The sequence below is a fragment of the Xiphophorus hellerii genome, chromosome 6 (assembly GCF_003331165.1).
Source record: "Xiphophorus hellerii strain 12219 chromosome 6, Xiphophorus_hellerii-4.1, whole genome shotgun sequence".
In the NCBI taxonomy this organism is placed as follows: domain Eukaryota; kingdom Metazoa; phylum Chordata; class Actinopteri; order Cyprinodontiformes; family Poeciliidae; genus Xiphophorus; species Xiphophorus hellerii.
In genome coordinates, this window is record NC_045677.1 from 15,937,840 (window position 1) to 15,949,142 (window position 11,303).

At 39.2% G+C, this 11,303-nt stretch overlaps 1 protein-coding gene across 5 annotated transcripts; it reads left to right on the top strand.

The window, feature by feature from the left end:
* Positions 1–1,468: 1,468 nt before the first annotated feature.
* Positions 1,469–11,202, top strand: LOC116721758 (tetratricopeptide repeat protein 39C-like). 5 transcript variants are annotated; one of them, XM_032565688.1, is made up of 15 exons: positions 1,469–1,604; positions 1,795–1,966; positions 2,945–2,993; positions 4,357–4,485; positions 4,594–4,711; positions 4,799–5,195; positions 6,608–6,776; positions 6,889–6,982; positions 7,070–7,177; positions 7,943–8,052; positions 8,147–8,270; positions 8,380–8,477; positions 8,662–8,766; positions 8,882–8,920; positions 10,234–11,202. In XM_032565688.1, the coding sequence occupies exons 1-15, from the start codon at positions 1,484–1,486 to the stop codon at positions 10,318–10,320; spliced, it is 1,920 nt and encodes a 639-aa protein (XP_032421579.1). In that variant the 5' UTR covers positions 1,469–1,483; the 3' UTR covers positions 10,321–11,202. The 5 variants fall into 5 exon arrangements, with proteins under 5 accessions (XP_032421579.1, XP_032421580.1, XP_032421578.1 ...); XM_032565689.1 differs by having other exon boundaries at positions 4,597–4,711; XM_032565687.1 differs by lacking the exon at positions 10,234–11,202 and having other exon boundaries at positions 8,882–10,227.
* The last annotated feature ends 101 nt before the right edge of the window (positions 11,203–11,303 follow it).

Here is an 11,303-nt window from a genome sequence, read left to right on the forward strand (position 1 = left end):
GATCAGTTCAGGTCAGAGAAGGGAACTGTTTTGGCTTTGTTTTTTCCCCTCCGTGGGCTGCCACCTTATCGTGGTGGAGGGGTTTGAGTGTCCCAGTGATCCTAGGAGCCGTTGGAGGCTTTGTGCCTCTATTTGGGTCGGGTCTGCCAGGGCAAACGGGTCCTAGGTGAGGGAGCGGACCAAGAGCAGCCCAAAGAACGCTTAAAAATATTAACACAGAATGTTCCTATTTAGAGATGGTGATATAGACGGGGTTTCCGCTTACATCCAGAGCTGTAGACAGAAGTCAGAGTTTCTCCCAGTCTTTTATCAGCCTGGCGGGCCACCAGGCTTTATTTTCCCCACACCAGGCTATAGGTTATTTTAAATGGGGATTTTTCTCCACCAGTGACAGTAAAGACAGATTAAAGTAAAGGTTTAAAGTTGGGCATTGAACTGACTGAGGAGTTGTGAACCAATTGTGCTGTCCCATCAATTGCCTGTTGGCTTCAGATGTTGTTATTTCTGAGTTTTGATGCCTGACCCTGCACCTCAGACTTTCTGTATCTTGACATTTTTTAACCCAAACATGCAGCAGACCTCTGATGGATGACCCCAGCAGATTTTCTGGAGGAAACTCTGGAAACTTTCCCACGTGACACTTCCTGATTGTTCTCTGATTTGACTTGAAACTTTCTTAGTAATCTTTCTTGAGGAATGCTGCAGCTATTTTGCTGTTTAAGTAATATTTAGAAGTGAGTTTTTGAAAAGTGGTTTCATTCTTGAGTCTTTAAAGGGTTTGACTTGGAACCTGCACATGTCCTGTTGTCGCCCTCCTGTCCTCCATTTTCATTTGCATGATTTCTGTTTCTACCAAAAAGTGGATGAATAAAGTCTTCAACTTGGTGTTTTGTAAACAAAATTGTTCTTTTAGAAAAGGTTTAGTTGAGACCAGAAACTTCATAATTCTTTTTTATTTCTTAGTTTATGTTTATTTATTTAGGATATTTTAAATGTCTTCCAGTTCCAGTGTTAAATGTTCATTAGACTTTAAAGTTTGAGAATGAAGAGGACTTTTTCCATTCGGTCCTCCACTGAATGGAAAAAGCTTCTTTCTTTTCAGTTGGGTTTTTATTTCCCATCACAACAACATAATGTTGATTAAAATAATTCATCTCGGATTTCCTGTTTGTCCTTTTTATTTTTGTCTGAGCGTTGAGAGTTTCATCACGTGTCCCACAGCAGCTTGATGGAAAACACACATTGAACACATATTTGTTTCTACTCTGATTTTGGAGTCACATTTTTATTGTTATTTTTATCCAAAATGTTCCCTCTCTTTGCTTGTGATTTAATGTTTTTACTGTTTTAAACTCAGTTTTTCAAATCAAGCTACTAACACACGCAAAGGCGCAGATGAAATCAAATTAGTTTTCCAGTAATGATAATCATAATGTCTCTACATTTTACTGGACAGAGGTTTGAAGGTTTTCTATACGGGAATATGATATTTCCGGATGCACTTGAAGGTAGCACATTTCCTGTCTCCACAGGAACACAAACCGGCGGTCAGGCAGGCGGCAGAATACGGAACACAGCGGCGCAACCCTTCAGACAAAACAACGGTCAGCCCACACTCTCAGCTATTTATGTCGTCTATATAGGTTATTAGTCTGCTAATGTAAACAACACAGACATGACGGCGACTGTTCAGAGCTGCGCAACGGGTTGAGACTGTTTTGCCTGTGAGTAAACTATCCAGAGCCACCGCACCCCCGCACCCCCACACGGAATCTCTCGGGTACTTACCTCCAGCTGCGGCGGCGGTATCGGGTGTCCTAATGGCGGACCCAACAGCAGCAGCTCCCCGGAGCTCCGAGGAGGAGAAGACGGAGCATATAAACGACGCAGAGCTGGCTCTGAAAGGAATCAATATGCTGCTCAACAACGGATTCAAGGAAAGTGATGAGCTCTTCAAGACATACAGGTCTGTGCGGGTCTCCAGGCAGCTTTCAGGTTAAACCACCAACTGCATATCTTTTTAGTTATTCCTCATAAAATGAAGTAGCATACGCAGTGTGTTTATGGTTGAGGTTTTTTTTGCGTGTGTAAGCGCCAGTATCATTGTCCTACTTATCTGGTGGATTTCACCTTATGATTTGGTCACAATCTGGATTAGATTAATGCCCCAAGAAAATACTCAGGCAGACCAACTTGTTTATGAAAAAAATAGTAATGGATTAATAAAATGGCTGACTTATGTTTGGTGATGGGGCGTTGTAGTTATTTTAGCAATCTTTACTCTACATGTTTTTAAGGAGGTTTGCTTGTTTAGCAAGTTGTCATTCCTGAAATGCTTGTCCCAACTGAAAAGTTTCCATGAATTAACATCCCTTTCACTTGTTTTGGATAGATCCAAAACACTTTGTTGGATATAAATGAGCCCATATAAGAGTTGAAAAGCTAAAAATAAACAACAAAAAACTAATCTATTCTAATCCAATTTATCTATGCACTTTTAGTATAATCTACTTATTGGTTTTAGACTGTATTCATTCTCCTGCCATGCTGTGTTGTGATAAGAGCTGATCTAAAGCGAAGAGTATGCTTTAAGGCTACATGTTGATGTCACAGAAGGCTGCCCCTATGTGTCCTGACCCCTGGTGAAAAGCAAAATGTCAGTACCCCCACTAATTGCTCTAAGCACCAGTGTCATCCTGCTTTGACAGCATAAGTAAGAAAACATGGAGGGAAGTGAAAGACTCCAAGGCAGAGTAAGCCATACACTGCCATGCTTTATGATGCATTTGGTATTTGCTTCTGATACGTCGTCTTCACTTGTCGATACCTGTCTTCGGAATCACAGTATTGTTCTGTTTGGCTTTGAAACAGACTTGGCACAAACTTTGTTGCTGTAATAATGATTACAAAGCCCCCTACTCATGTTCTGTTTCCTCTTTTTAAGGAACCACAGTCCTTTGATGAGTTTCGGTGCAAGTTTTGTGAGTTTTCTGGTAAGTACAGAATTGTCCTGTCAACACGACGTCATTTAGTTTCAGATCTCTGTTCTTATTTCACTTTCATTTTAACCTTAAAACAGTTTAATTTGAAAAAGCATTAAAAGAGCTTTTAAATAATGTAACGATTTTATATATATATATATATATATATATATATATATATATATACTTTCTGTGTTTTGAAAGCTGACATTCAAATACAATTTATGACTCAATTTACTTTGAAACATCAAACTTCTTTTTTTGTGCTTCTCAAGCTCAGTACTAATCAAGATAGTTTATGTAAACATACAGTAAAAGATAAAAAAAAGCAGGATTTAAATGATTTACTATTTTTAGTGGACTGTAGGATTTTCTGGCTTAAATTAAGTGGGTGTGCATATCAAGTCAGTTGATTTGCAGTGAATACATAGTTTAAGACATCAACTAAAAACCGTTAGGTTAGTTTGGAAAAAAATTACACTTTAGGTAAATCAAGCAGTTTTATTACAGCAAACACTCAGCAATAAATTTTGGCTATTGGAATGAGGGGGGAAAAAATAGGCTACAAGTGATAATCCCAGTACATTAGCTTCGGAAATTATTGAAACCGCAACTCGCAATGCCAGTAAAATGCTGTCCTCTATGAGATGACACACCCAGTAGCCTAATCTCTCATCAAGAAACTGGAGCAAAGTATAAAAGTATTCTCACTTCAACATGTCATTTTGCCCTAGGAAGACTCACGTTTGTAACTTGTAAGAGAAGTTACAAAATGCTAATAAAGCATCTGGAATTCATTGGGCTCAGTCACTAAAAAAAGAAACTGAGTTATGCTTCACCTAAATATTGTGGACAAATATTTAGGTTTTGTCCACCTAAATAGACAAACCTAAATAGGTTTGGAGAGAGTGAGTCTTTGTTTAACTCTCCCACTGTCTTGAGAGACAGGGTCATTTAAACCCCACAACAGGTTTTTTGCTCTGTGTGGTCCGGCAGCGTCGCCCTGACCCCTTTTGCGCCTTTCTGAGTTTTTTTGTGCGTGGTTCTAGAAAGTGACGGTCTGACGGGAAACCCCCCCCTGTCTGACGTGACATTTTCCGCGCTCCTCATGTGCTAAGTCAACAGGAGGGTTAAGGTAATGAAGTCATCCATAAAGATCTGCAGAAATTTTGTGTGAAATATACGACATGTACAAATCAGCCGTTTTATACTGTTTAAAGTCTAAATCACTTCTATAATTGTAATTTCATTTCCTGCTTTCTGTGCTGTAGTTACCAAACCTTTTTGCTTCACTTTTACAAAGCCATGGGTCGCTGTCTTTTTTCATAAATTTTCTGCATTTAGAAAGATTAATCTGGGTGTGTTTTGTGTGCAGAATGCTGTAATGACATTTGAAGAGGAGAAAATGCAGACGGCCTTTGAGGACCTCAAATCGACGGAGCGACTGTGTGAGAGTGAAAATGGCAGCGTTATTGAAACCATTAAAAACAAGATAAAGCGGAGCGTGAGTAACCACCTGAATCTATGAGTTTAATTGTTGTAGATAAATGTATGACGAATTATTATTGCTGTTTGCCTGAAACCCAGAGTGGATAAGTGTGATGTGGTTTAGCAGGTGGATTCCCAGAGGTCGGGAATGGCTGCTGTGGACCGACTGCAGCGGCAGATCATCATTGCAGACTGCCAGGTCTACCTCGCAGTTCTGTCTTTCATAAAGCAAGAGCTGTCAGGTAACGAGCAGAAAAAAAGTCAAAAGTTTGCGTGGTATATAAAATACCAAAGTAAGTTTCACTCAGCTCACCTACACTCCCTTCCAGCATACATCAAAGGAGGCTGGATCCTCCGCAAAGCATGGAAGATGTATAACAAATGTTACAATGACATCACACACCTACAAGAAAGCAACAGAAGGACCTCTGAACAGCAAGCGTCGTCCTCTCTATCATCCATCTCGGCCTCCTCCGGCAGCAGCCGATCATCCTCACCTGGAACGAGCCAGTCTCAGAGACTGGACGGCGTCAGACCAGAGGTTCTGGACCGGCTGAAAGGATCTGTCAGCTTCGGCTATGGCCTTTTCCACCTGTGCATCTCCATGGTGCCGCCCCACCTTTTGAAGATCGTCAACCTGCTGGGCTTCCCCGGAGACCGCGATCAAGGCCTCTCGGCGCTCACGTATGCCAGTGAAAGTAAGGACATGAAGGCCCCATTAGCTACGTGAGTATGTGAGTGAGCATGTTTATGAAGTATTCATACCCCTTTAACCTTGTAAAATATCTTGCTACAACCCCAAACATCTGTGTATGGTATTGGGGTTTTATGTGATACACCATTACAGAGTAATGCATAGATGTGAAGTGGAAGTAAAGTAATACTCATCTAAAACATACAAATACAAAATATGTATGGAGGATTTCCTGAGGGGAGCAGAGTTTGTTGTGATTCTATGCAGGCTTTTCACATTTATTCCTCAATCCTGTAGGTCCTACAATTCAGAGTAGTTACAGGGTCTAGACTACCAACATGAATCTCAGGAGTGAGTGACTTCAGCCCCCACTCCATGTTGGAAACTGTTGATCATGAGCAGTGAAGAACACATGTAGATCTCAAAAGAGGCTTGTGTGTTCAGAGTGTTATGTACAGTCAGTTTCCCATCACCATTTTGCTTTCAATGATCTGTTTCTTTTTGACAATCTTCTACGAGAGCCAGATTTATGAAGTGCATTGACACCAGAAGAAAAATGTCTTACAGTACAGTAGTACACAGCAACATCATTATGTGATGTTGCTGGAGAAAGGTGAGTTTTAATAAGTTTACACTTCTATCCACTCCTTTGAACGTTTATTACATTGCTGTCATTTTAATTGTAACTTGACGCATTCAATAAAATACAAAAAAACCCTGCTGTAAGTTAACCGAATGTATATCAAGTGTAAAATGATTCTCCCACCACAGCGGTGAAGTTCTGCAGCTCCTTTAGACTTACTGCAGGCCTCCCCGCTGCTTCTCTGATTAATGCTGTCTTTATCCAGCCTGTCAGCTAAGCCACATTCACACAACTGTACTTGTACAGAGATTACTTTCAGATCTTAAACAAACAGAAATATCATTTTCCTTCCACTTCACAGGGTGCACAACTTTGTGTTTCACTTAAAACTCTCAATGAAATACATTCAAGTTTTTTGTGTATGGGACAAAATGTGTAAAAGTTCAAGGGGAAAAAATAGTTTTGCAAGGGCACCGTATGAATACTAGGTGTTAAAAAATAAATAAAACTGAAGAATTGAATTTTGATGGAAACTCCTAAACAGAGAAATGAAAGCAAAGAGTTGACAAAAGAAAGAAAACTTCTGACTCAAGTTCTGCGGTATCGTTTCCCAAGTCGTGCCTTATTATTGAATCGTTTCTTAATTTCAGTTTCTTCATTTTTTTCTTTCTAAAGTCATGAGTATGGGCTCCGAAGTTACAGGATAAGGTTGTTCATAATAAACCTGCACTAATTGATATTTTGAATTTTCCCAGTCTGAGTCAAATAAAATGAATTTTAATCAGTTGCAGTTGAGTGAGTGACAGCATCAAAATGACAAATACAGAAACATTAAGTTGTGATTCTCTGCTCTCCTTCCAGCCTGGCTCTGCTGTGGTACCACACGGTGGTGCAGCCCTTCTTTGCTCTAGATGGCTCAGACACACAAGCAGGCCTAATGGAGGCTAAATGCATACTTAAACAAAGGGAGGCCACATATCCAAACTCCTCTCTCTTCATGTTTTTTAAAGGAAGAGTTCAACGCCTTGAGGTAAAGACACACAGAAACGAAACAATAAATTTGCTTTCTACCTGTAAATTTCTTCTGATTTGGGATAACTCACTATTGCTCGCACAATGAAATGACTTTGTTTTCTTTCCAGTGCCAGATCAGCAGTGCCTTGACTTCCTTCAATGAAGCCTTACATCTGGCCTCCGACCAGAGGGAGATTCAACATGTGTGTTTATATGAAATAGGTAATAATTTTCCTCCCTGGGTTTTTAGCCCCCATGTTCTGCGCTAGTCTGTCGTAATTTCTAATTTCCTTTGGGTGAATGTTTCAGGTTGGTGCAGCATGATTGAACTGAACTACACAGAAGCCTTCAGGGCGTTTGAGCGACTGAAGGCGGAGTCTCGCTGGTCGCAGTGCTACTACGCCTATTTAACAGCAGGTAATGCAGACTTGGTTTTTAATTTAGAAATAAAAATCGGAAAAATGTGGCAAACATTTGTATTCAGACCGCTCCCTGGAGTCGAGGCTTCATAGAACCACATTTTGCTGCAATTACAACTTCAAAGTCTCTCAGCATTCTGCAGAGAGAAATTCTCATTTCTTTTTTTGGAAAAAGGCTCAAACTCAATGAGATTGCAGAGAGCATCAGTTTTGACATCGTAGATGAGATTTTCAATTAGCTTTTTATTTGGGCTTTGACTAGGCATCTATGGTTTTCTCCCAGGATCGGTATCAGTTTGTATTTGGCTTCGTCCATCTTCTGAACTATTCTATTTAGCTAGTATGTACTTAAAAAAATGCCCCCCGCCCCCAGCATTATGCTGCCACTTCCATGGTTTCCCGTCTGTGTGCTGTGTTCAGGGTGTTATTATGGGAAAAACAATGTGTGGGTGGATTCCAATCAATGTGTAGGTATGTAAAGAGGGCGATAAGAGTTGCACTGGGTTTTATGTAGGGGTACCAGAGTAAAGGGTGGCAATAAGTCCTTTACTCGTCACAGCTTATGGATTTTTATTTGTTGAAATAAAATACATGTTGAAATACATGTATTATATTCCTTCCTTTTGACAATCTTCCATTGCTTTATCACAAAAAACGTGTTGTAAAACATATTATTTATGTTTGTAATATGGTATTGAAGGAATAAGTTTTTTTTTTTTTGTTGTCGTTGCCTCTAACCGATAGTACCTGCCGTGTTTTGTAGCATGTCAAGGAGCCACAGGTGATCTGGAGGGCGCTGTTGTAACCTTTAAAGATGTTCAAAGACTTTTCAAACGCAAGAATAATCAGATAGAGGTGTTTTCCTTGAAGAGGGTGAGCATTTATCTGACTTGTTTTCTTTTCTTTTTGCATTTCTTGAACTGCAATAAAAAATCACTGACTCATAAATATTCCCATTTCGCCTCAGGCTGAGAAGCTCCGGAGCCCAGGTCTATCCAAAGAGCTCTGCATCTTGTCTGTGATTGAGATACTCTATCTGTGGAAAGCCCTGCCTAACTGCTCCTCTGCCAAGCTGCAGACAATGACTCATGGTAAGCACTATAAAATATGGCACTTGGTTTAGGGACTCCCGCCTCTCAAACTGTCTTCCGGTTGCTGTTACGTTTTGCAGCAGAGGCACAGTGATCGTTTTTGTTTCAGTTTTGCAGGGGATTGAAGATACGTCATGCACCGACCTGAAAAACCTGCTTCTTGGAGCAATTAGCAGATGTCTCCTTAATACTAAAGATGCTGTGCAGGTATATGTGTAGTTAATAATGCAATGTTTTCCTGATTCCCAGCATGCTTCACTTCACTTAATAGCTCCTTGAGCAGAATTTTAATTAATCCATGCACTCAAAAGTACGCACTATAAATGGATATTATGGTGATTAGCTAACCTTGTTTTCTTTCCTGTGTGAAATTACAATCGTGTCTCAACAGTATTTCCGTCTGGCTGCAAGCGACGAGGTTGGACGTCAGTGCAACTCTTACGTGCAGCCCTACTCCTGCTATGAACTGGCCTGTGTACTGCTAAATTCCCCAGAGGTACAGATTCTGTGTGTGATTGGTTGTGTGTTATGGAGTGAGGTCTTCCCTCTCATCTCATTCGAAGTCATATGATATAAATTTTTTATTGTCTTTTTTTTTTCTTTTTCCCCAGACTGCAGAGAAGGGCCGAATGCTATTGCTTCAGGCTAAGGTACTCGAAGGATTTGTTGTTTTGACTTCTTCTCTTTTGCTTTGTGAATTCTTTAGTTTCATGCAGTCCAGTTGTTTTCATGTGCTCAACAAGTCTTTGGAGTTAAAGTAATCTGACTCTCATATTCCAATGAGTTCAACAATTGATTGAAGAAACAGTTTGAAAAATCTCCAACGAAATATTCCAGTTGAAAATAAACTAAAAAGAAATTTTTAGGATTTGCGACTTAGAAACATAAGAACAGATAAACCTGTAAAGAAACAGGACTTCTTTTGCACCACTCGAGCTGAAGTTGGTGTCAAGTTTAGTGATCTGGTGTTGAATTAAAACAATGTGTTTCAAGTCACATTGTCCCTGAACACTGGAATGGTTTTGCAAATTGATTGTACAAATAATTTTGCTCAAAAAATGTGATGGTATCTATATACTTTTTGATCAAATAAAAATAAATACTTGTTCATTTGTCCCCTAATGTATAAGGAACAAATGAACAAGCAAGTGCAACTGGTACTTATGTTTGCCAGTGATCTGCAGTTGGTCGAAGCCAATTCTTAGGTTTTCATCACCCTGTTCAACCAAAATAAAAGCTCTTGTCTGGTTTAAGGGGGATGCATATTTCCTAAGAAAATTTCTAACATGTATTGTTATTTCCTTATTTGCCTTCAGAAATGGGGAAGTGTGTCTAGCTCAGATCCTCTCACCAGGGTTGCCTTGGTTTAATAGCTACACTTAAATCCAAACAATGTAACACTATTCTCAATGTTTCAACTAGATTTCTGACTTCCTTTTTTCTTTTTTTTCCCCCACTCATTTCGACTTTAACCTTAAACGAGTTAGAAAACCCCCAAAAAAGTTCTCGCTTATTTTTTTTGTCTTGAAGTAATACTTTATTGTGAATTTATGATATGTGCCCCCAGAATATCTGTCCCTTCTTATCATCCTGTATTACATGTTTCAAATGACTTTAATTGCCTGCTCAGACCTTGATGCAGTTCATCTGTCTGGAGTTCTACCTCCTGCAGCTCCATTGACTGTGTTCTTGTATTAGCAGCTAATATTGACTGAGCACAGATCTCTCACCCTCTTTAGCTATAAAATTACTATGTGATAAAATTGATGCACCAACATCTAAACTGAACACAAATGGAGGAATACAGGAATTTGTATTCCTCTATTTTTAATGAATCTGCTTTTAGCTGATTGACCAGTGGGGCATTGATCTGTTTGTGCCGATGCAGAGCTCGATAAAGGTTCAGGCCATGAAGATGAAGGGAAAATTTATTCATTGACTCTTTGTGGATCTTTTTATACAGGAGGACTACGCCGGCTATGACTTTGAGAACAGGCTCCATGTTCGAATTCACTCCGCGTTCGCCTGTATGAGCTCAGCCCAGCCTTGATGTTTGATCAGCACCTTAAACAAAATGGCTTCCTGAGAATCAGATTACAAGTGTGAACTCTATTGTTTTACTGTGTTTTTATTACAGTGTTATGAGCCAAAACGCCTCCATGGAACATGAACAAATGATTCACGGAGGAACCTTTTAGGTTTACAGACCTGTTGCTGTACTGCACAACACATTAGCACATTTAAATTTTATTTTTTACATTGTGGGTGGTTTATTTTAAAAGATAGAGGGTTGTTTGGTCAAAAAGTCTACATATTTATGAGATTTGAGGTAAATTTGTAAAATTTGCCCTGGTATCACAGCAAGTAATGCCAAGTAAAGAGACTGCACATATAAAGTATCATTCAAATAAACAGATTCATTGTGCTTGATGCTGATATGACCTTAGTCTTGGTTTCTTGTTGTAAAAAAGTTTGCTAATCCATTGACATAAGACATAAGTAACTGGTCCTACTTGGGGCAGATTTGTTCTTTTTTTATGTAAATGTTTTGAATACATTTAGTAAATATGCAGAGATTGTACCACTTCTAAGTGGTATAAATGCAGAATAATCCTCTTTACTGTCAACAGGTTTTACTGTGTATTTGTTACAAGATTAATAAAAACAATGTTATTAAATGGGATTTCAATTTAGATTAATTTTTTGTTGATTTTCTCTGACTATCAAACTTTAACCGAGACGGGAATATTCAAATGTGGCCTCTGATGGCAGCTCGTCTGGAAAATGCCTCTAAAGACAAAACTGATGATTGCAAACCCCCAAAGTATTGAGTTTTTAGAAACATATTTTGTGTGCTGTAAAGTATTCACTTGGATCTGTGTAGTTTTTTCCTTCAAACAAGATTAAATGGCATCATTTTTTTAAAAAGGTACATTTGCTCGATTCTATTGTCTCATGTTTTTATGGAACCTCAAACAAAGGATTTAATGCACCAACATTTTGAAGTGGAAGGAAATGCGAGATTTTAGTTTT

What these genes read in the sequence shown, in the direction of transcription:
- LOC116721758 (XM_032565687.1), top strand. Translation starts at nt 1,484, where the DNA reads ATGATATTTCCGGATGCACTTGAAGGTAGCACATTTCCTGTCTCCACA. An exon ending in AGGTGTTTTCCTTGAAGAGG is followed by an intron (nt 8,053 to 8,146) that starts GTGAGCATTTAT and finishes ATTTCGCCTCAG; the next exon opens with GCTGAGAAGCTCCGGAGCCC. An exon ending in ATACTAAAGATGCTGTGCAG is followed by an intron (nt 8,478 to 8,661) that starts GTATATGTGTAG and finishes GTGTCTCAACAG; the next exon opens with TATTTCCGTCTGGCTGCAAG.